General features: G+C 38.0%; 2 protein-coding genes across 4 annotated transcripts in view; both read right to left on the minus strand.

The window, feature by feature from the left end:
- Positions 1-21965, minus strand: part of LOC129730300 (protein pinocchio) — a 68558-nt gene extending 46593 nt beyond the window's left edge. The window contains exons 1-2 of one of the 2 annotated variants that reach the window (XM_055689518.1): positions 21909-21965; positions 13385-13654 (exon numbers count right to left, since the gene is read on the minus strand). In XM_055689518.1, coding sequence (XP_055545493.1) covers positions 13385-13616 — 232 coding nt within the window. In that variant the 5' untranslated portion in view covers positions 13617-13654; positions 21909-21965. Of the gene's footprint in view, positions 1-13384; positions 13655-21380; positions 21863-21908 lie in introns of those variants that run through there. The other variant, XM_055689517.1, reaches the window with a different exon arrangement.
- A 163-nt stretch (positions 21966-22128) lies between these two features.
- LOC129727200 (TBC1 domain family member 23) lies at positions 22129-25554 on the minus strand. 2 transcript variants are annotated; one of them, XM_055684765.1, is made up of 3 exons: positions 25461-25554; positions 25242-25375; positions 22129-25179 (listed from the first exon to the last, which is right to left on the minus strand). In XM_055684765.1, the coding sequence occupies exons 2-3, from the start codon at positions 25253-25255 to the stop codon at positions 23097-23099; spliced, it is 2097 nt and encodes a 698-aa protein (XP_055540740.1). In that variant the 5' UTR covers positions 25256-25375; positions 25461-25554; the 3' UTR covers positions 22129-23096. The 2 variants fall into 2 exon arrangements, with proteins under 2 accessions (XP_055540740.1, XP_055540739.1); XM_055684764.1 differs by having other exon boundaries at positions 22130-25179; positions 25239-25375.
- Between the last annotated feature and the right edge of the window lie 218 nt (positions 25555-25772).

Genomic DNA, 25772 nt, shown 5'->3' on the forward strand with positions numbered 1-25772 from the left:
ATCGTTATTGATGATGGCGATAGCGTCTTCAAACATTAACGTCATCGGCGATGACGATAGTCACCAAGCGTTATCAGCTCGCTAACGTCTTTTGTATGTTTTGTCTGCTGTGGTTGCAATTGGATCAAAAAGTAGGCACGCTGTGAGGAAGCGTTTTTCACTTCGAGGGGTGGAGACGAAGCATCACTAGGCAACAGGAAAAAACTTTTCCTCGTTTGTTTATGTTTCGTTTCTCATCATGATAAGGAATGTCTCAGTTTTAATTGTTTCAAATTGTGAGGCGCTTCCTGCTTCAAGAATATGAATAGCAAGGTATGTGCCATTGTCAGATTTATGATTAAATTCCATCAGAATGATATATCTGATGATGCGAAAATCAGTATGGCAGTGGTTGTTCATAAACAAACGTTATCGATTCGATACCGTCCAGTAGCTATCGTCCTTGGCAATGATGATAATGTCTGAAGACGTTAGCGTCATCGTCGATAACGATAACAGACGGTATCGTCATCGGCGTTTACGATAACTCATCGATTGACAACCTTGGTCGGGATAAGGATGGAGGAATCTTGACGGATGAACGTGAGGTGATCGACAGGTGGAAGCAGCACTACAACGAATGACGCAGGAGCAAAGGACCAAGACGACAGGAGGAACGACTTTGTCAGTATAGCGGAAATGGGAGACTTACTGCCTCCCACGATAGGTAAAGTCAAGGATGCTATCAAGCAGCTCAAGAACAACAAATCAGCTGGAGAAGACGAAAATGGTTTCCGTGAAAAACGAACAGGATTGATGAAGGCCACGATGGATGGTGTACAGTGCTGTCTGAAGATTTCGGGGGTGTTGTCAAGCCCTTCTGAAACAGGCAAGGGACTTCGACAAGTCGACGGTTTTTCCTGCAGGTTCAACATTGTGTTTGAAGGTGTTATGAAACGTACGGCCTTCAACATGTGGGACGCGGTCTCTAATAAATCTACCCAGTTCATCTGCTTCACTAACGACGTGGACCTTGTCGGAAGGACGTTCCAGGCGGTTACTACAGTACGCGAAGCTGGAACGTGAATATGCGAAGTTATTTGTGTACTTCGGATCATTGGTAACGTCAGACAACAACTGCAGCAAAGAAATCCGCAGATGTAGCGGAACTGGAAGTCGTGCCTACTACGGACTCTACAAAACCTTCAGTTCTGGTAAACTTCGCTCCCGTACCAAGTGCACCATGTAAAACATGCTCGCAAGACCGCTAGTCCTCTACGGGAATGAAACTTAGACAATCCTCAAGGAGGACTCGCAGGGGATGAAAGCCGCTGGTAGTAACCAAGTGCCAAGCGAGCTTCTAAAACACGGTGGTAAAACACTAGAGCGCTGCACTAGGTGATTGTCAGAAAGGAATGGAATGAATCGTGTGTCCCATACAAGTTACTCTCCCAGCTTTTATGCCGCCGCCTATCACCTATCGCAAAGGAAACCGTGGGGCAATACCAGGCTGGATTCATAAGAGCCCGCGCCACCACGTACCATATCTTTGCACAGTGGCAAGCACTACAAAAATGCCACGAACATAACCAAGCACATCCTATTCATCGACTTCAGAGCGGCGTATGACACAATCGAACGAAATTAGCTATTGCAAATTATGCACCAGCGCGGGTTTCCGGACAAAATAACGCGATTGGCCAGCGCGACGATGGATAGTGTGATGTGTACAGTGCGAGTTCCGAGGACGTTCGCGAGTCTTTTCGAATCTCGAAGAGGGTTGCAGCAGGCATGCTTGTCATTCTCCTCAGTAAGTGGAAGGAGAGGAGAAAAAATTCACTGCTTCTTTCTCCACTCCAAAGTGTCTCAACCAGGTTACAGAGAGACAAACACACTTCCAGCTCACCCCACATCTGATAGGAACAAGAGGGGTGAATCATTCTACAGAGAAAACGCAGAAGTACACAACAGTGTCCACTGGCGAGTAGTCCGGAAGGTGAAAAAAAACCTACCGGGCAAAAATGTAGTCCTCGTGTAGCTACACTGCGAAAACGAATTCCACCAGAGTAAATTCGACCGGCACGAGCAACTCAGTCTATTTCTTTTCTCCCAATCTCTTTTCTTCTTCTGCCATGCTCAAGAAACCAGCTGTGAAACGCACCGCAGATAGCTCTGCAGTGTAATTATTGTGCGTGATGTCCACACGTGTGAGAAAGTACACCATAGTTCATTGTCTCGCAAGAGAGAGATTTCAGATTTCACCGCAGTGCGTTCAGGTAGCTCAACAGATAAAAATCGCTCTCTTCTAACATGAGCGTTGATTTGCTCTTTAGTGTGACGGCAGTTGTTTCCGCAGTGCAAGATGTTCTCCTGCACTCTAGAGGTTTTTTGAGGAGAAAAGACAAGCATGGCAGCAGGGTGATGGGCTTTCATGTCTGCTTTTTAATATTGCCATGGAAGGTGTTATTAAAAGGCCTGTGTATGATCCGGAGAGTGGAACGATCTTCAGAAAGTCAGGCCAGTTACTTGGCTTCGCTGCTGGCATTGATATTATGGCACGCAACTTTAAAGCGCTGACGGAGACGTACATAGAGCAGAGGTCAATCCGGTCGGATTAGTCATAAACACGTCGAAGACAAAATATAGAGAAGTAGAGGTTCGGAGGAAAACTCTGTTAGCCTCCCGCTACGGGTTCTAATAGGTGGTGACGAAATCCAGGTAGTTCATGAGTTTTGTTTATTTGGGCTCACAATAGACCGCATTATGGCCGGCAATCGCTTTTACTTTGGACTGCAGAAAATGCTTCGATGGAACAAAATTCGCTGCTCCACAAAGTTGAAAAAACATTTTTTAGTTCTCTACAGCCACAAAACATGCTCGTGGAGGACCAGCATGCCCTTGGGGTTTTTGAACGGAAGGTGGTGCGTACCAGGTTATCAGTTGCTGGTGAAACCCTTCTATAGTCCATACGGTGGCGACGAGCAGCCATGGATCGAGTACAATGGCGTCGGCTCATAGATACAACAAAGGCCATACAGGCATTCCTCTGATTAGTAAGGTAAGTCGAGAAGAACTTGTAAGCACTGGCCGTTTTCGAACGACGTGTGCTTAGGACCATTTTCGGTGGAGTATGTGAGTATGGCGCATAGAAGCGAAGAACGAACCACGAGCTGGAGCGACTCCACGGCGAGTCCAGTATCCAGGTTCAATTAGCGGGACATGCTGTGACAATACCGCACAATAATCCCGCAAAAATAGTGTTCATCTCGAATCCGGCCGGTACAAGACGTAGAGGAGCGCAACGAGCTAGATGGCAAGACCAAGTGGAGCAAGAACTTGGAAGTATGGGACGCTCAAGAAACTGAAGCATTATTGACGCAGACATATTGAAACAACAGAGTATATCGTAAAATTAGCTTCTACAATTCAAAGAATTATACTGGTCGACAAAAGCGAAAAAAAATGCTGTCCTAAAGCCCGAAATAGCTGCCCTAGACAGATTATAGTTTTCTAACCCTTCCTATGAATTTTGGTGCCCCTAGCCATTACCAAAACGCGTCAACCTACCGTCAACCTGAGAGTTCGCATAGTAATTGCTAGCCGTGTTCGTCGCTTCACGTTCGACGTTATGTTCATCACAAAACTTATTTAAGTTTCTGAAAAAATGTTAGTGGCTGGTGGCACCAAAATTCAAAGGAATGGCTAAACACCTATAATCTTTCATTTTTTCCGGTTTGAGCTTTGGGGCCACACCTGTGTTGACCAGTTTTAATGAAGAGGAGAAGATTGTTACAACTAATAAGCAGCCTTATTAGTTATACGTCAACTTTGCGGTCGTGTCTTTGCACACAACTCTCCAGATTTTTTGTGCAATAACAATCTTTAAATTTATGGTTATTTTTTTTTATTCTCGCTTATTTTACGTCGGTCTAGTTCCGCCACTGTTGTGGCCAATCACCGACGCCCAGGGAGGCGACTCCACACCCAGGACCCTAACTCACGACCCGTTTATTAACGGACCGGCGCCAACGGCTTTACTTCCTCATGCGATGGAAGGCGTGATCCCAGAGATTTTTCGCCTCAGAAAATCTCCCGGTGTCGGCTAGGATTGAATCTAGACCAGTTGGGTTGGTTGAGAGTGGATCACGCCACCTCACAACCATCGACACCTATGTCGGCGGTGGGATTCGAACCCAGGCGTCGAGCGTGGTTGGCGGAGACGTTACCAACCACACTAGGCCCCCGCTAAATTTATGGTTATAATTAACAAAAATCGATTTTGATTTTGATATGGAGAAACGACCAGAAAAACCTTTTTCAAATAATCCTTCAAGGTGGCATTTCCCCTTGGAACAAATTGTTTAATTGTCTAGGACATAATTATTATAACTATTTGATTTCCTTGTTTCAGCATCCGAACACAGAAAATTTCGAGTGGCAATGGAGATTGGAGTGGCAATTGAAATACAATATCTATTTCGCCATGATTATAAACAAATCGCAAGGTCAATCTTTGGAAGTGTGTAGAATCAGTTTAGAATGTTTGAATTTTTTTTAAAGAGAAAAATGAACTGGACGAAGTTTGCCGGGTCAGCTAGTAGTTGATACATTCAAAGTGCAATCTATTAATCTCAAGCGTAAGCTAAATAGCGTCAAAAAGCACATTTTTAGAAATATGAATACATTTTCAGAAAAAAATTAACTGAAAATTGAAATCAATGACACTGACGTGCAGTTTCCGCTACGAAAAATAACACTGTTGCGATGCCTGTTCCAACTACGCCCTATCTGTCTCTCTCCTGTCTTACAGTTCATGACTGTAGCTCATTCACACAGTGCTGGAAGATGGGAAATTTCCTTCAAGATTTCCATTCACACTGCAAAAGCTTTACGCAAATACTTCCCACCTTGGAAGCGTGGAGTAGTTTGATATGCAAACTTCAATGCGGTGCGAATATTTTGACTCTGAAAAATATTTTTGTACTTTACACGAAAAAATAAAATAAATTAAATAAACGATTTTTTGTTGGACACATTTCTGTCATTAGCAGATCAGAGCCTTCCAAATGGTACAGCATATTGTGTAGGAATCAAATATTTATCTTCCTGGCATAATTATCGTCATATCAGAATGCAAAATAATATTAAAATAATTCGTTTGACGTTTCACTATTGAGTCGATAAAACTACTTTTGCATAGAGTGATGCCATTGTGGAGCTCTTATTTACTTTTACTTTTGTGCTATTTACATCGGGCTGCGGCACTGGTGGCGTATGAAGCGCAAAGCCGGCATTATTATTCATTGTTGACTACAGAGAGACACGTCACTTAGTGTGCCAGCACTGACGTATGCTGGGTGTTCTATTTTTGCGTTGCTACTAGGCATGCCACAAAGATCACCCCGACCGGGGCGCATGGGGGTTGAAACAAAAATAACTTATCACAGGTGCTATCTGGACTTTGGCGCTGCATTTGCCAATATTGTACAGTGCTCCCGCATAAATTGTGTACTAGTGTGTAAGCTTGTTTGCCACCGCTAGACTGCAAAGGAGGTGTTTTATTGACAGCTGATTCAAAAATAGCCCCTTTCCTAGAATGATTGCAGTCTCTAATGTACAATTTCCCGATCAAGCGGCATGTGTGTAGAATATCATTAAGGCAGCTTAGGCAGTATAACTAGAATAACAAAAAATCCCACAAGTTCCCTAGGCAAAAATAACACACGATTCTTGATAGAGCAGAAAATTACGTTGTGTTGCATAACAATTGATTATCTAATCGATGAGGTAAAGTGATAGACACGTGGCTGTGCAAAGTCATCACTGGAAATCCTTCCCTGCATAATCTTGACTTTAGCCTGTAGATAACAAAAACTAAGCTTTGTTGAAAGTTGAAAGGTTCTTTGGGCACTTAGCACTTCTATAACGATGTTTGAGTCATATTTTCACTTATTTTCAAGTTTCAATAAAAAATAAAACTTGAGATCATGAAATTTCATACACTCTCATGTTAATCATTTTCTAAGTCAGGAGATCAGAATGGACTAAAAATATTGGATATAATTATGTTATCATACCTCATCAAATATTTCTAAAAATAGTTACTAGCTATTTTTTAGATACCTAACAGTAAAAATAATTATAGTCTGCAACAACATTTTGTTTTCCGGATGTTAACATAAATTTTGCTATAAATATACTCTGTATTAGATCTCAATATTGCAAATTTTATTGTTCTTTTGACTGTCATCTAATTCTCCTCGTTGGTTCAAAACGTGCTGCTGGATTCACAGCAGCTATTAAAACCACCAGAGTGAAGGCCCGAGCGACCCGTTCTTCATGCTAACTGAAAGATTTGTGATTCTTTCTGTGCTAACGCACCAACAGAACTAAAGACATAATGCCCGAATGTTAATTGATAACAGCAATCTAGACATTTGTTTCGTTTAGATGTGATGTGCAATATTTACATTCAGCGGGCTACGAACCCGGATGGTAACCGTTGCAGCAGCTCAAACTTCCAACTGTTTGGTGACGATTTTCCTGTGAATCAGTATAACGATCAAAACAAACCTTGCAAAGGGTCGCTTTGTTTGCAGAACAAAATGGCAAAAATCATCCGGTGTTAATTGGAACATTCAGAGCGTTTATTAGCAAAGCCTTAGCTGGTTTGTGACAATTAATTATCAGCAGTAGTTGAAATAGAGATGAAGTACAGTGATGTAACAAGAATAGTTTGAAAATCTTGTAATATAAATTAGTTTAAGATTTTTTGTTGATTCGGTTCTAAATGACAAAATACGCCTAATTAACGACCCATTCAGAGAAAATTCATTCTGGAAATAATTGCGATACATTGATAGTTAATATACGTTATAAATAATATCTATGATTCTACGCAGCAAATAAATAAATGGTACCATGAAGAAGCTTTATTTAATCTTGTTTTAAACAGAGGCTTGTTTTGAATAAGATATCTTTACACATCGACTATCATCTAAGTGTAGCTAGCTCTGTTGGACCAGGGTGAAAGTTGTACGTTTTCCGACATACTTCAGCTGCCATATGGTTGCGCAAAACAACAAGCACGGGACAACGCACGAATGCATACGAACGCATACCCATTCTATATATGGGCTGCAGCTGAGTCTGCTACCTTTATGATGTGAGTTGAGATCCACAAGCGTCATCCAGAAAATATATACTGGGAAACGGATGAAGGATGAACTGAACGAAGGATGCGTCACCATTGTTGTTGGCTACCCCACCTCGAGCAGTGATTAGCACTGGTTCGCAATTGGGCAAAATATTTACTCTGTTGAAAAATAGGTTGCAAAATATAAACCTTCGTGTATTTACGTTTCCATTAAAACGCCCATTTGCAGCTTACTCTGTCTTTGCACAAATACTTTAAGCAGTTCCAACATTTCAACAACAAAGAACTTAACGTAAGCAAAAACAATGTTTTTATCATTGATATCATTGACGGCCTTCGCGCCCACTTGTCTAAGGTGCTGGCAGCGACCTTCCAGAATTTAATAAAACTTTGTCGACGAGCAGCAGGCCTTACTAAGCTAAGCAACTTTTCATACTTTTTTTGAAAAATTATCTAGACTGAGATTTGAAAAGGTCGGAGGTTTTTAAACGTTTTTGTTTGTTTTAGTTACCCAAAACTCTTCACAACACTTAAAAATTGGCACATTGGATAAAAACGTTTTCTAACAAAAACTTTTTCATGCTCAACACTGTCTCCCCTATTTTACCTTTCAACAGCCATGCGTCTCCATAAAACTAACTCCATACAGGGTGCTCAATAAGCTCGAATGCAACTTTCCATCGTTGTGAAGGTAGAAACGCATGGTTGCACGGTAAAGGAGGCTACAACGAAGAAGAGGCTGGACAGAGCCAAACCTGATACTTTCGCGGCACGCAGGTCAGGAATTCGTGATTTCTGATGAGAAACTCTCTGTCTTGCAAAAGCCACACAGTATCAAATATGATCGACGGGTGCAGACGTTGGCCATAATTCTCCCCTTCCACTTCAACATCCCGCGGTTCCAGAGCACCGCGTCGGTAGAAGCGTGGGAAGCTCCCATCTGTGTTTATTGAGAAAAACGTGAAAATTAACGCAGCGTACTATGAAGGGAAGGTTGAGGCTCAGACACTTTGGCACCTCGACGGGAAGGAGCATTCTTTTTTCAAAAGAACGGCACGAGTGATGCCAACAATGATCCACTGGACCTCTACGCCTTACATTAGACCCAGAATTCCCAAAGTAATGTGGCCAAAGACAAATGTTTGATATGCTCAGAAAAAGCTAGAAAAGTTACAAGGACTTGCTACGATTTCCATCACGGGAGCAACTCGAAGTACGCCTTCGAAAGTATTATATGTTATGTTAAGTCTACTTCCGTTGCATTTATTTGTGCAGTTAGAAGCTGAGAAAAACGCACTAAGACTACGAAAAAAACAGCAAATTTTTTTGAAGGAGCGCGCTTTTGCGCTATTAACTCAGGAAGGCTGGATAGTTTGGCAGTATAACTTTGAACGATTATTTTAAGTGACTGAGCCAAGTAGCACGGAATGGGATTAAGGAGGGTCTAGCATTTCACCACTACTAGAGTCAATAATTTTCTACGCGGATGGTTCCATGCTAAACAATAGAGTTGGGGCTGGGGTAACAGGTCCCGATTTAAACATATCAATACCGATAGACAACTGTGTTTCAAGCAGAAATACAGGCAATAATTTAATGCGCCACTTAGATACCTGGGCACTGTGGTATTGAAGGGAATGAATAAGCTGATCTGTTGGCAAGAAATAGATCAACGCAACCATTCATAGGACCAGAACCATCTTGTTGGATCTCAGAATGTCCCTTAAAAAAAAGAACTCAAAAAGTAGAAAAAATAATTAATAGACACACCTGGAAAAACAATGAAACAGCTCGATAATCGAGGAGATTTATTTTAGGGTTTGCAATATTCCCGGTAATCGGTTGTCCGGAAAACGGGAATGATAAATAAAATAAAACGTATTCAAGTACACATCAGAACTTCGACATCGATTTTCAAACAATCGCTTTAGATCCGCTGATAATTTCCCGTTAAGCCCAGATAATGTAATTTCCTCCTGTAAAAATTTGTTTAAGTAAATCACCACTGGTGTTTGAATTCTAGAATACTTCCACTTCTGCTCTTGCTACACTGATTAGAAACTGGAGTGTTCAATTATTCCAGTTTGTCGAAGAGAAAGCTGGGTGTTGGACAGGCATTGAACGAGGCAAATATTTGCTATATTTGGTACGCCCTTTTCTGGGCAAAATATTTCTTCGGGATTATATACAGAGCATTAGGGAGCACACTAAAAATCCTTCGAGGGTAGAGGTATGAGGACCCTATTTGATGAAAAAAAATCCTTTTACGCATATGGCCAAAATTCGACTACTGCAAAGTTATCCACTTTTTCAGTTTTCGATGATGTTTGCCTTTAACGAGGTCTAGCACAAAAAGTATGATAGCTAGCTCAAATCTGTTGATATCGTTGGAAAACTGAGACAATTTCGTAATCAATGCTGTCTTAAAAACGTCGAATTAAAGAGAATAAGAAGCACTTAGAAAGGAACAGATGTGAAATCAAATGTTTTTTGAGACCTGAACTGCAATTTTCTCTCTGGAATGTGTGATAAACATGGGTTTTGTTGTTAACTAAATTAAACATTGAAGTCTACTATACAAGTTGTTCACTGACACCAAAAAAACGGGGCCTGCCACCATAGATAAAAAAACTGGTCGCAGTGGAAAATGTACCTAACAGGAAAAAAAGGATGGCACACCGGCCACACGGCGAATATCGTCCAAGCGTGGTGTCGGAAGAGTTTGACAGATTTTTGACTCCCAGCTAATATGTCGTATTTATGTCGTTTTCCACATGCGCAATTAACTATTCAAATTGAAATATAATAATTAGGATATACAATCTTCAGAAGGTAGTTACGAAAAGAGTTAAACTACGTATATTATCCTGAATCAAACGAATAAATCACGGATGTTAGCACTACTGACTGTATCGGTTCTCAAAGTCCCAGATGCAGCCGTAGGAATTTACAAAGTTTATTATCACCAACCATCGAATAAATACACTGTTTAGTATAAGTTTATCAACTAGATTAAACGATGCCCATTTGTGAGTCATGCCGGCCATAGCTAAGGATTGGTAGAAATACTCCTACAAAAAACGGAATCCGGATGGCGATGCACCAAACCAAGTTTCTAGCAACCCACATCCATCAATAAGTGGATGAAACAATGTATGATGTTATAGGTAAGAAAAATGATTGAAAGTATTTTTCAACAAAAAAAGGTGATTGGCTTCAACGCCAAAGTAATCGTTAAGTTCAAAATTCGATATCGTGACTAGATCTAACAGGTCTCTTAGAGATGGTATGGTTATGAACTGAGATTTACGAAAAAATGTGACAGCTGTCTTTCTTTTTTAAATCGAACACTCAGCACAGTGGTTTAAAACGCTAAAAACGTGATCGTCAGCCTTTTGAGTATGAATATGTCATTTAAGTGCTATAGTGTATTCGACAAAGTTTTTGTAGATCTTAAGGCGCATCTTATGATGCAAGTTAATTTCTGATCAATTCACTAAAAGTGAGATGAATATTTTATTTTTTTATCTATTTTATCTATTTTATTATTTTATCTACTTTTTATCAAATGGCATTTTTATACTCAAAAGGCTAACGATCACGCGTTTCGCGTTTTAAACCACTGTGCTGTGCAGTGGCGCCGTTTTTGGCAAAAATTACCGAGACGTGGCGATAAATTTTAAGTGTGCACTTTTTCAAAACATCTCACGGAAAAGGTCCATGTGATACAATTTAGTTATAGACTGTTCTGCAAATTATAAATACACTAATAATTACCCGTCATTTAAAATAACGTGCAATATTCAGCTAAACTTTGGCTGCGTCCTGTAGGTTACGTTCAAATTAAACTGATGTTGTCATTTTCTTCTAACGTTTGGCGTGGAGGTTTGAAAATGCGGGGCCTTTCTCCCGACAGAAGAAAACGAATTGAGCACAAATGAGTCGCCGGGGGTCGTATTTCGATCAAAAAATGAGCCAAAGAAGAACGTGTGAGTGTCGGAGCAGTTCAAATTGCATTACGCAATAAGGTGAAGAGTATACGTAAGCAGATGCCCCGAAAGGTGGGAGTAAACCCGGGCCTGCTGACTCCATAATGGACAGGAAAATAAGAGATTGGAGAGAGCACTGTGCATAAGCCTATGAGTGGTGTAAAGAAAGAAGCAAGAAAACTCGCGTACCCTGCCAAAAATAATACAAATTGAAATAAAATTGGAAATTAAACATTATTATCAAACATACTTGAAAATGCAATGATCAAAAAACTCCTATATATTTTGTTTTATTTATGAATGAAAATGTGTTCATAATTTCCGGAACAGTCTATAATGGCACTCTTAAGCGAATGGCAAAACGGGTAAGCTTTTGCTCTAGAAAACGAATTTACTATTGAAATTCTACGAGAGATCTGGGACTAGCCAGTTGAACAAATGGACAAGAAAATAAATGTTTGTGATATTTCTTATGAGCAGAGAGAGAAAATGTCAGGCGCAGGCTTGTAAACGGTCAGTATTTTCATTTGTTTTCGAAACCTTAGCGTGCGCCACAGAAGGCTTTCGCTCCTAAATGTAAAACTACCATCACCTCTCACACAAAAGACAGGATGGTCATTCGACACTCACGCATCAAAGAGATATCTTGGACAGTTTTTCGTTTTTCCTGGTATTCCCTGATTTCTCTGATATGGGTGCTTATTACGGGAGTCACCTCACAATGAAATCAGAGTGAAATGAATACAGCTCCATTACGGGACTCACGTAAGTGCGAAAAACGTCGTAAATCTGTTGTGCAATCTGGGTTATTATGAATGTCATACCACTGAAGTGAAAACGGAAAAAGAGACGTTTCATTGGAATAAGTTCACGACTGTTTTGAACGTTGAAATTATTTCACGAAGATGGGATAAGTCTTAAAAATCGATTGATTTGTAATCTAATGATAAAATATATTAGATATATTTTTTAGTAACATGACGAATCAGAAGCAGATAAATTTACTAATCTCCAACAAAAAATTTATTGTAAGAAGTAAATGGCAAAGATGATATGGCGGTTAATGGAAAAATTGGCTCAGATGTCTTAGAAATGCATAGAACGTCGAGATCTAGTGTTAGTGGTCCCCGTGGTTCTGTGGTTGGCGATGTCGGTTGGCGATGTCGGTTGGCTAGTTCTCCCACACGGTTGTGATGTCGGGTTCGGTCCCGATCAGGTCGAGGATCTTTTCGAGCTGGAGATTTTCTCAACTCAGCACTGAGCCACGGTGTGTCGTTGTACTTATCCTACAACATGCAAAATGTGCTAAAAACAACATCGATAACGAATTTTTTAAACTAATCTAGTTGATCGAGACCACTATTAGCCCTCCAGGCTCGAGATGTACTACGCCTTAAAACATAAACTAAGGTCAAGTAAGTAGGTAAGTAAGTAAGTTCAAGCAAAAATTTAATAATAAACAATCCGCGATGTGAGCCTATCGCTATGCCAGTTATTGGCAATCCAAATAATTTAAACCTTAGTCCAATTTGCAAGCACGCAAATTTCAACTGTCTATTGGCTGAATTGATTGATCTGTAAGCAGAAATTGCACAAATCAACACATGAACCGGCTGGCCGCCGCTACAAACGGGAAGGCACTAATAAGCGAAGTTGATCGATAACGAAGATGTAATGTTTTTTTATAATCAGGGAAAAAGGGATAAAGCATGCCACAGATGGAAAATGGCCCAAAAAGAATTTTTAGACATATTCTTTAAATCCTAATTCCAACAAAGACTTACTTAGATTCTAAGTTTTAGTGAAAGAAAACAAAAAAACATAAAAAGGATAGGATTTTAATTGCTTCTAATCCTAAAACTCCTAATTTCGACAATTCTTTGCAAATTATCTTGAGTTATAGACACACTCTTAAGTTACTGTGGTAGTTACCGTTCACCCAAAAACGTCTGTATGAAGATTTGAGAAACTTTCTCTATATTCATTCAGCAGAACGTCCGATCCTAAATCCCCTTTTTCCTCTCCTTACAATACGATCGTCCGACTGCGAGTTGTTTGTTTGCAAGTTGCAAAAAATGTAAAACCGCGTGCAGAAAAACAATCTGTTTAGATGAATTATCAGTGTTTGCCAACCTCGACGAGCCTCCTGACGTACATAAAAGGTGTAAATAACTGTCCCACGCAATAGATGAAAAAACTTTCGCAGATCCGACCAATTTTTCCATTCCCGCACATGCATACAAACAGCCAGTTTACCTACCTTTCAAAAAGTGTGTAATATTTGCAGGCACGTGTGTTACGCCGATGTTGAAACATGTGGTCGAACGGTTCAGTCTTACTACCGGAAGCTGGTGGGTTGCCGACTCGTTTTTCATGACGCCAGGCTCCCCCGAGAAGTCTGGATCATCCGAATCGAATGCAACATTATCCTCCCACTCGGAAACAACAGCCGTGGATGTAATCGATGGATGAGCAGTTCCAATGGACTTCATGTCACTGCCACTTGGAGTACGTTCCGCGGATGTTGAAACTGAAACAATGGGAAAAAGTGCAACGAGTGGCGTTAATGCGATACGATACAGCGAATGCAAATCTGATGCATTTTTAACCTTTGCCTATCGAGCGAGTACATTTGGTTGCAAGAAACTAGTGGAGCGTTGAAATTCACAGAATAAAAAACTCACCTCTCACACTTCGGTTAATGGACACGCTGTTCGAATGGAGACTATTGACTATATTATAAGGTCATTAAGTGTTACAGGCGATCCAATGGTGGATGAAAAATTATTTATGTCAATGTAGTTTCATTACAGTATATACTCTTATGGTTGATTTAATATAATCAGATAATATTATGAAGGCAAAAATTAGCCACTGTAGTTAGCAGGTGGTTGACAACGTGATAATTTACTGGCTCTTTTTTGTGCAATGAACTTCTAAAACAATATAATTGCCTTATACAGCCATGATACACTACACACTAAAACAAAAGTATCCAATTAACATGCAATTAAGTTGAGTCAAGTTGCTACCAATGTGTGCTTATTTGTCATTCTATAAGAGTGTTGTCAAGTTTGAATCATTTCACATAATTTTTTTGTAAAATTACATTATACCAGTTTTAATTATGTTCAAAAATTCATAATTACACTGGGGTCGCTTTTTACGCGGGTTGGCTTTATGCGTTTTTTTAAACGGGATATTTTTACAATAACGCGGATTATTTTCACTCGATTCGGAAGATTATTTGTACGCGGTATCAAATAAGTTTAGTATAAATACATCGAATCTTATCTTTTAAATGCGGTACAACTAACCGCGTAAAAAGCGACCCCAGTGTACACTAGCAGACGAACGATCACAGTAGCGCAAAATTTGCTAGCAAGTTAAATAACATCGAAGGTTACATTTTGAACAACATAATCACTGTTCTTGCAGTTTGAAGTTTGATGAATTACCCAGAGTGATTTTTTTGTGTGCTTTGGTTGTTACTTTTCTGGTTAGCCCAATCATACAATTCATTCGCGTTCGTAATAGGATGTTTATGTTCTTTAGCTAAACTTGCGTTTCTAGCCATTCGTTTTAATGTGCTACCAACTGTATCGCATGGGCCCTTGTCATGAGAAGTAGCAAAAAATGCCACTCTGCATGTTATGTTATGCCTTATTTTGAACTTACAAAGACTTGCAAAGTTTCCTCTATTTTTGAGTTGCGAGGCAGCTCCATCAGATATGAATATCGCTTTATTCAAAAGTATTTTTGTTTTCGAAAAAAAAAACTCATTATTCGGCAATGAACACTACTTCCAATATTACGATGAAGTTGATATTTTTTAGTGTTTCAGATTCTGATTAGTAAACAATGAAGGGATGAATGGTGGCTTGACTATTATTCCAATAAATACTTTGAGCGGCATCTTGAAGAACAAGTGAATAGTTCTCTGAGAAATCACACATTATACACAGTACCAACATCACCATCCTTCAAGATATTTCACTCACACAATTTTCTTGCAGTTCTTTGAAAATACTACAAGGTCTACAGCCCTAAGGTTGTATGAAATGGTGACGTGGGACTAAACACTGAAATTAGGGAATTTTTAGTTACAAAATATACAGAGTCTGCAGACAGAATTAATGTGTTTGCTCTGCGACTGTACGTATTTTTATTTTCAGCCTCCCCTGGAAATCAATTTTTGAAATATATTCAACAACGCTCGAAAGAATATCATTTATATCTGACGATATTATGCCTGTAGTATTTTTGTGCGAAAACAACATGTATTTGACAAGGCAGAAGCATATCATTCTTGTTGAAGAAGCACCAAGAATTTCTCGTAATGCGTCAAAGTCAGAATTACCCTCAAAAACCAAATCCAATAATACTTACGTTACCATAATGAATGGTTTTGTCTCATTTAACTCTGATTAAATCAAATCAATAAGATGTATCTTACTTTCAATATAATATGTAAGCCCTTACAAAGGTTCATTAATTTGCAAACATAAGAAGATATTTTAAACAAAATTATTAACAAGTTCCAGCAAAACATTGTAGCAATCAACAATTCCATTTTTGTTTTTTGCTTGACACTTTTTTTCATTTGCCTACAGCGTTTATTATGGTAAGGCTTAGAATAATAATATATAATCTAACAATTTTGAAATGTAAAAAGAGATTCTGAATGAAACTTATTAAATAAACAAAAAGTTCACAAGAATTCGCAGGCTCTTACTCTTCTATAAATGTGTAGATTTAGGAATTCGCTCTTTCGATACTAGCCGGTCACGATGATTAAATGAATATCGAAGATAAAATTAAATAAATATCCGTTGGAAAAATTTACAATTCTTGTTGAGTAACTTAGTAAGTAATCATATTTATGAAATAAACTTTCAATCACCATCTACAGCAGCATTGCAGTTTTTCCTCGATTGCACACGAATAGAAATGTACGAACAAAAGTGTACCACTGCAATACGAATAGTACCGCTGCAGTACGAATAGAAGTGTACCGCCGAAATGTACGAATAGAAGAGTACCGCTGCAATCATAGACGACGAGAGACCTGCGGTTCTTTACTCCACTGGTACTGTTGCTTTTACCGGCATGTTTTCTTTTGAGACATCAGTTTTTATTAGGTTTTGTAAGCAGGTTTAGAAATTGTTCAAGAATTGGGATTGTTTCAAACTTTTCGGAAAACTTTTACCTTTGAGACATCATATTAGTCTAAGCTCATGGAAGCAAAAACAAATTGACCTATTGGGACGGGGAGACTCTGTCAATTTTTATTTCGATATTGATGCAGAAAATATCACAGGGAACGGATGGTGTCCATTCACGTCGTCTGTGCTAGGAATGCTCGCATGTAATTGGTTCATTATTCGCGTAAATTTGTCATTGAAACTTTTTATCAATTTTACCGCTTAGCAATGAAATTAGAGTGATAACTATCATATTACAAAATTGTTATACATCTCATCTACCCAACAACATATTGGTTATTGTTATCCATCATGTGGTTATGCTGTTATTAACGTTTGAAATCTGACGCAACATTTGCCAGTTTCATTTCCAATTTTACAGAATGCATCCCAGTATAGTGAACAAAGACGTAGTCCCACGTCAAAAATATGTTAACTACCAAAAGCTTTTCAATTTAAAATGGCTGTCTGAAACTCTCAAAATCAATAGAATACAAATAAGTTTGGAATTATAATAAAGAAAAAATATTCTTCCATTAAAAAATTTATTTTTATTTCTCCATCCTGCTTTTTGCCTTTCTCCTAGAAAGGTATTGCAATCACTGAAAAAACCAAAGGTATAAAAGTGCTCCAAAGGGTCGAATCTCGTATATCAGTCGCATTTTCTGTATGTGTGTGTGCGTGTGTGTGTGTGTGTGTGTATGTATGTAACGGTTTCCCAATCTCACTCGATTTTCTCAGAGATGGCTGAACCGATTTTCATGAAACTAATTGCAAATGAAAGGTCTCGTTGCCCCATAAGACCCTATTGAATTTTATTGTAATCGGATTTTTGGTTTCGAGGTTATGTATCAAAATGTGAAAATCACAAAACTTCATTATCTCAGAAACTACACAACCGATTCGAACAAAATTGGTGTCAAAAAAACGGGCTTGTTTTTTGAACCATTTGAAAAACAAGTAGTTCAAAAGCTACGCAAAGAAACGTGTTTCGAGGACTGTTTAAACTCACTCACTTTTCTCAGAGATGGCAGGACCGATTTTTACAAAATTAGTGTCATATGGAAGGCCTTGTTGGCCCATAGGACCCTATTGATATTTATTGTTATTGGACTTCAACTTCGTCCGTTATGTATAATAATGTGAAATCAGGCTATGAAAAGAAATATGTTTCTTAGACTGCTTCAATTCGCCCACTTTTCTCAGAGATTGATGGACCGATTTTCACGAAATAAGTTGCAATAGAAAGGTCTAGTTGACTGACAAGACCCTATAAAATTTTATTATAATCGGGCTGTAACTTTGTCTGTTTTGTATCAAAATGTAAAAGTTATGAAACTCCATTATCTCAGAAACTACACGAACGATTTGAAAAAAATAGGTATCACATGAACGGAATGTCTTCAAAACCCCTGACTAACGAATGTTATGATGATTGAACATGTAGTTCAAAGGTTATGAAAAGAAACGTGTTCAGAAACTTTTTTTTTCAATTTACTCCTTTTGGACTGATTTCAACAATCTTAGTTTTAAATTGAAGGTTTAGTTGCTTTATTGGTAATCGTTTTGCCTTTCTCCTAGAAAGGTATAGCAATCACTGGCAAAACCGAAAGTATAAAAGTGCTCCAAAGGGCCGAATGGCATATATCACTCGACTCAGCTCGACGAGCTGAGCATGTTCTGTATGTGTGTGTGTGTGTGTGTGTATGTGGAACTTTTCATTCTCACTTACTTTTCTCATAGATAGCTGGACCGATTTTCATGAAATTTATTGCAAATGAAAGGTCTTGTTGCCCCATAAGACCCTATTCAATTTCATTCTAATCGGATTTATAGTTTAGAGGATATGTATCAAAAAGTAAAAATTATGAAACATCATTATTTAAAAAATTCCAAACCCGTTTTGAACAAAATTGGGCTACCTGAAATACCTTAAACTTTTGAATTTTATAAAGATTGAACTTGTGGTTCACAAGTTATGACAAGAAATGTGTTCTGAAAACTGTTTAATCTCACTCATGTTTCTCAGACATGGCTGAACCGATTTTCATAAAATCAGTGTCAAATGGAAGGTCTAGTTGCCCCATAAGACCATATTGATTTATTTCGCAATCGGACTATACATTTGCTTGTTATGTTTAAAAATGTGAAATCCAGCTATGAAATGGAACATATTCCGAAGACTACTTGAACTCACTTACTTCCCTCAGAGAGGGCTGACTCGATTTTCACAAAATAAGTGTCAAATGAAAATTCTAGTAATCTCATAACACCCTATTGAATTTTACTGTAATCGGACTGTAACTTCGTCTTTAATGTGCCGAAATTTGAAAATCACGAAACTTCATTATCTCAGAAATTACACAACCGATTTGAACAATATTGATATCCGATGGCTATTTAAGGGTTAACTGATGAATTTTAATCGAGCACGTGGTTTCAAAATTAGACTGCTTTATACGGTCCCATTCCATTTGATCATCGAACTTAAGCAACCGTTATGTATTAAATTGATAAAACCACGAAAGTCTATTATCTCAAAGATTATACGACTTATTTGAACATAACTAGTGTCATACGAATGAGTTATCTCTCAAACTTACAAATAACAAACTTCATAACAATTTGATATGTGGCTCAAAAGTTATGGAAAAAAAGAAATTCAAAAACTATTTAAAACTATGCCTGCTTTGATCAATATATGTGGCCTCAACATAATTATATATGGTATCGTACTATTTGAACGTTCCCGGTATCGCTCGTGATTAAATTGTTCGAAATTAATAGTCATTTCTTTTATTTCGCTATTCTTAAGCACTAACATTACGTCAAATGTCACATTTTATACTTCAATTAATAACAGCAATATTTTAGAACACAAAGAGTTCATTCATTGGATTGAAGCGTTTATTTAAATCTATTTCTACAAAAAATAAGTTTGAATGAGAAAGGCTTGGTCTGACCGCTAGGTGGATTAATTTAGGTTTTTTTTCAAAGTTGCGTAAAAACTTCAATTTGAAAATAGATTTCAGATTGAAATTTTGTGTTTATTTTTAATTTTTTCAGTCAAAAACCAGCTTTTATGGCGTATATTTTTTATAAGGCATATTTAAGTTATTAAATAATTAACGCACGGATAATCTATTATTAAATCCATTTAACTCATTCTTAGACAGTTTTTCTATACAACCAATGCACAGTGGTCCAAAAAGGCAAGAAGTGTAACCTAATTCCTAAGCGCCTTTTTCCTTCATCCTAACTTGATGGTATCTTTGAAACAATTATTTGAATGAATGACACGTATAATCTCAAATTATCAAAAGTTATGAAAAGGAATCACAGACAAACAGACGTGCCTCTTCGAAGAAAAATCCTGAAAAACCTTCGTCCTTATTCGAAACGTTACACTCATGCGCCACCATGTGAGCTTGTTGCCTACTAACATATTTTCGTAAAACGGTTTTTTGTCTTTGCTAATGGGTGTGCGCACTTGCTTAAATCAAAACCAGCGGCATCACTGACGGTTTTTGTCTTTGACAAAGAATGTGCACGTTTGCTTATAGCGACACGAGCGGCATTACTGCTCACTAAGCGAAATTTCAAAATAATCGTTATTTTTCTGGTCGATGAAATCGTCATCAAGTGATACGTCTGTTTGTCTGTGCAGGAATGGTTTATTCGGCAAAGTTGTAGAAGATTTTGAAATATAAAACCGTGCTGAACAAACAAAATTCAATCTTCATTGGGGAACAAAGTTATAAAGTTATATGGAAGTTACTCAAAATTTAGTATTTTGTACTTGGTTTATGTTAGTTGCATTTTACACGAAAACGTCGTTTGGAGAAATTGTTGGGGCACGTGAAACACACATTTTTGCCAAAGACTTCATATCGCCAGGACTTTTCCTTACAAAGTTATAGCATATTTGGTATCTCTAGAAAAGATAGTTTCTTAAAAGACTTGAATGAGTTTTTTCCGTAAGCAAACGTAAAAGTGACGAACCTGGTGAGCAATTACTCTGCTGCCTTTTGAAGCATTTCTACATTCGCTAGAGGCATCAAAATTCACAGGAATGGTAAAAAACTTATAATCTTTCATTTTTCCTCTTTGAGCCTCAGGGCATTTTTTTACTTTTGTCGACCAGTGTTATTGAGGCATTCCACGCAGTTGCATTTCTGTTGTTTAGGTTAAACAGAATGTAATTTAATGAGATATTTTTTGAATAATTAATTGATTTCACAAAAGGATGCGTTTAAAAATAACTTTACTGACTAATTCATTGTCGCATGTTGAATTCAAAATCTTAAAGAGTGTAATTTTATTATTATTTTTTTTTTGCTTAGAAGAGTTAATAACTTTTGCTACTATCGTGAAAGTTCAGGTGCATATTGAAATGTTGCATAGCTTTGGTGGAAACATCATATCAAACACTAAAATTTGAAAATGTGTAATATTATAGAAGGATTGTTTATTTGTATTTGTATCAATTGCTGATTTATTACAGAATAAATCAAAACGCTGCGATAAACTAAATCGTACAGTATATGAATACTAGTCTATAAACAATTCTATTAGATAATCTGAAACTCTTTGTATGAATGTCGCGCAACATGTTTCCGTTTGAACCGAGACATATGTTGTCATTTTCATAATGATAGAGAAAGAAACGCTACCAAACGCTACCTATCAAACGCTATGTGTCACACGTGAATATTGAAGCATAATGTTGTGCTTTAATGGTTCTAGCTCTATGACAAAGGTTGATGCATCTCTTTAGAATAATCCAAAACAAGAAGAGATGGAAAATTTACATATTATATTACTTAAACTTTTTCTAGAGGAGTAAGAGGTAACTTTCACTATGCAATATGATTTTACATTTGGGATTGTTTATGTATTTACAATTTATTCAATTGGCGCAATCTGCAAACGTTACTATTTAATGGCCCCTCTCATCCTTTCGTCACTGCCGCCACAGTAGATAATTTGCACATAGAGACAAAGTAATTTCCACTCTCTTTTGACTACGGAAAACAGGACTCACATACTCACTTTGTTTTTGTTTTCTTCTTGAGTTAATCCGCTAAGGTGTTTTTATCAGTATACTGTACTCCAATTCAAGTATACACTGATAAAACCAATAACACAGAACGTTACTTTTTCGAATAGGTCCGTATACTGTTGCTACCGATTTGATCCGATATGCAAGCTAATGCACTGAGTGTCTAGAATTGTGGACCCGTTCAATTAGCATCGTTCTTTACACTTATAGTTTAAAAGCATCAGATGTTTTCGAATTCTCGAATTAGCAAAATATTTTTCACCAACACATACACAGAAACGATGCCAAAATTTCCTTTTATGGATTAATAGATAACTCACACAAGCACCAAAATGCACCGCAATGCAACCGAAAACAAATCTGCTTTTTATCCTAAAATTTTTAACTTGTTTAAACAGCTTTACTTCACTAGTGACGCATGTTCTCATGCAAAAAAACGAACTGATATACACACTTTTGTAAATTAGGTGCAGATTTGTATCAATTATTTTTTGTTTGCCTTAAAAGCTTAACAATACCTTGGTCAGCAGTAGTCCGCGGTCTGCATTGAAGTAAATGAACTCTACTAATGTGAAAGAAAGTACATAACCTACGCGACTAAGGTAGTGGGGCTAATTTCGGCATCAAGAAACAAAACTGAAAATATTTCCTACATTTATAAATAGTAGCAGTTCCGAAGTATTATAAATAAAAAAAATACAATTATTAAATATTTTCTCCATTGGTCGCCTTGAATCTCTTGAATTTAGATTCAGATTTAGGGATTACTACCGTTGCATCAGGTAATGCCATCTGAATCAGTGCAGGGTTATTATGTGTGAGTGTGGGTAACGTAGCGTATCAAAGAGATGTCATGCAACGTGTTCGTTGCGTTGAATTAGAATCCAGCGATTCATTATGATTTCCCCATGTAGATGCAATAATAATTTGAGGAAGATTGAACGATTTTTTAAGAGGTGAATTAAATCTTTGTTATTTATATGGATCAGTTTTTTTAGGCGGTAGGAAGACAACTTTTCAAAAATGGACCGTAAAATGTAAAAAATTGATTGAATCCTCAGTTATCATCACAAAATGAACAAATGTTTCATGTTCAAGATTAACCGCCTTCAGCAAACAGATTATAGTTTCTAGATTTTATCAGTTATTAGGCAATTAGAATGATAGGTGAAATAACATTTGGACACCAGTGTTCAACAAATAATAGCGCCGTTTATTTCGGTAGAATTAGATTATAGTATAGTAACATAAGTTTGAATGTATGTGAACCGCCATACGCGCATTGCATTTACTGTTAAGCTCACTGCCGCATTTTATTACAAAACAAGCACTATCATTCGTACGTTACGTGGTTACTACAAGGTACTTTATTAAATAAATCTGGGTCATTTTTTTACAATTTACAAACACAATAATTGTTGAGGAGACTAAAATATTATAATTTTAAAAGACTAGTAAAAGGAGAAAGGGAGTTCATTATAATAGCTTGAAACCAATAACTGGGAGCTTAGGGAAGGTACTGTGGAAAATAGCATCATATATTTACTGCTGAAGGCAGGTGTTTAAAATTTTCGTTTCTAAAATTTTTGCTAAAATGTTTTAATAACTTTTCTGGGTAGAATCCCTTAGTTATTCCAAATAGCAAGCTTTTCGCGAAGGGAAGAAAAATAGACCCTGTGCTCTTTCCGAACAGAGAAAGCCATTTTTTAGGTCTGCTTAATAATGTGCTTCGAAATCAACTCGGTTGCTTCACTCGCGTTTGGAATAAGAAATCGATCCATATCGGTTATCACGAGATTTTCTTCTTCCGGGTAGCCATACTTGAAAGTGATCAAATCTCGATGTCGTTTTTTGGCGGTTATCTTCACGATACTGTGCAGTGGCCGACGAACAATGATCCGTGCTTGATCCTTGCGATCCAACTCTCTCAGCACAATGATGTGAGAACCGGTAACCAGTAGATAACTGTCGTACATGTAACCATTTAGGTGCACTTCCTGGCATCGGAAGTGGCGAATTACATCTGCCGATTTAAGGTAGGCTTGAATTGATACGACTTCAATGTCGTCGCTGTTTTTGGCGGTACCCAGCTGTTGTGAAGGATGCAAATCGTGCGGTGCATTAAGGTCCTCTTCATCCTGATCTTCACCGATGCTAAAAACTGGAGGAACATTACGATAGCGTTTGCCATTGCGTTCGTTTCGTGATACGTGTTTTTCGGCTGTGGTGGCAGTTGGAGTTGTTGCTGTCGGATTGGATATATAATCGAAAAGCTTTCCTTTAACTTCAGCTGATTTAGACTTCATTGCCAAGGAAAGTTTGCTGAACAAGTCAATTGTAGGTTTTCGTTCGGTTCCCTGTGTTGGATTATTATTGTTTCTACGATTTTCCGCACGCTTTAGGCTTCCATTGTTGCTGTTGTTGTTGGATTGCTTTCCGTATTGAATTTGATCTTGATTGCAGATTAGGCATTTCAAAGGATCATGGTCTTCTAAACAGTCAATCATATTATCCCCAAAGTACTCGTGGATTGCTTCGTACCCACCAGTAAGTAACGATACGTATTTGGTGCTCTTTTGTAAAAATGAAGCCACTACCATGTGAGTGTACTGGTCTTCCTCAAGCCGTCCAGATCCAAGAAAACAGAGATGTTCTCCACCTGCATTCGAATTTGCTTCAATAGCGTTCTTTTGCGCTCGCAACAGCCCTTGAACTGCGGTTTGAAAAGCTACAGGTTCTAGCAGCATTAAGTTACTATCCAGATGAAAAGCAGTAGAAAGATGACCACTGTTATATTGATCTGCAGGTCGACAGTCTACCAGAAAGAACCGCACCGCATCCGGATGACTATTTTCACTGGAAGTATTCTCGACAAGTTCATTCACCGAAACAGGCAGACAGAGCGCTTGTGAAACGATGTTTTCTTCCTTAACATTACTTTGCACACCGAAGAGTACTTTCAAGAGGTCACGTTTGAAGGATAGCGGAGTTTTCATCGAATAGTATTGCGCCAGAGAACAAAAGTCCATCACGTCATCCGCTTCTATGTTACACGGCATATTGACTAGAAAGTTTATCAGTTCTTCCTTAGAAGCACCTTTCATCTCCATGATTTGTTCTCGTCCATTGATTAGCACTATCAAACTTAAGAAAAACACCAAGAAAGGGTCCGACTGTTGGAGGTACAAATCCCACATTGCCAGGGTTACCTCAAGTGTGCAGGTCGAGGCGAAAAGTGTCTGAAACCAGCACATCGAGTACGTGTCTGGTGTTACCCGTTTAGTATCCAAGATGGAGCACAACTCTGGATCATGATATTGCAACAGAAGCCGAAATATGTGAAAAACATTTCCATTTTTGAAGCAACCTTTAGGAACGTATGTATCACGTATAGCTTCAAATAGATTGTAAGTATCGGAACGGAGTAGTTTCAACGACAGCAATGGTAAAAGTAACTCAATCCATCCATTGTTCGACTCATAAATCAAATTTCTATTCTTACAGTAGAAAGTTAGAATCGATTCCAGATCTGCTACCACCGCAACTCGGTCTTCTTCATCGTTTCCGAGTTTTTCAACGAAACTGTGGCAGTCCTGTCGCAGCTTTTTTTGAAAAGGCAGATCAAAAATTTCATTGAACTGTGCTAGTTGATCCATCTTATTTCTCACATCCAAGCAAACTTGCCAAACATCTGGTCTCAGCGCATCCGGAATTGCTTTTCCTTGGCAGATTGCATAGATGTCATCTACGGTACAATCGTCCAGCAAAGCTGACTCAAGTTCGATCAACCTAGAAATGAAACATTTTTATCAATTACTATCTCATCTGTTATCACTCGTATTACTCACCACAGTTTATCATCCATTCTTGAAGCAAGAAAGTCTGACACTATCGTAACAACTTATTTCAATCTTGCGAATCTCGCAACAATCCGAAAAAAACGTCAGCAGCTGCCTTTTACAGCAAATAACCATTAATCGACATGCTTCATATAAAAACAACGAGATAAAATATCTTAGCACAACAGCGGGGTATTGTTGAAGCTGAAATGTTGAAAAACTGGATCTTACCTGAAATTATTACAACGGAGTATTATTTACTTTTATGATGTTGCTCTTGCCAGCTCTACAAGAATTTCTATATTTTTCTACTCAGTTGACAGTTTGTCCAATTGGAAGTACACGAAAATTCGCGCAGGTCTGATAATGCATATGCTTGCAAACTCGACCCTGCTAAATATTGTAAACAGGTGCGGCATTGTGAACTGGTCGATTTTAAAACATTTATTTTGTGACTTGGTTTTTCGTTACATCAATGTTTCTTATTTTCACTTGGATAAATAATTAGCTCTGGGGCTTGTAAGAACAAGCGAAAAAAAAGCT

Source organism: Wyeomyia smithii, chromosome 3, assembly GCF_029784165.1.
Source record: "Wyeomyia smithii strain HCP4-BCI-WySm-NY-G18 chromosome 3, ASM2978416v1, whole genome shotgun sequence".
Taxonomy (NCBI): Eukaryota; Metazoa; Arthropoda; class Insecta; order Diptera; family Culicidae; genus Wyeomyia; species Wyeomyia smithii.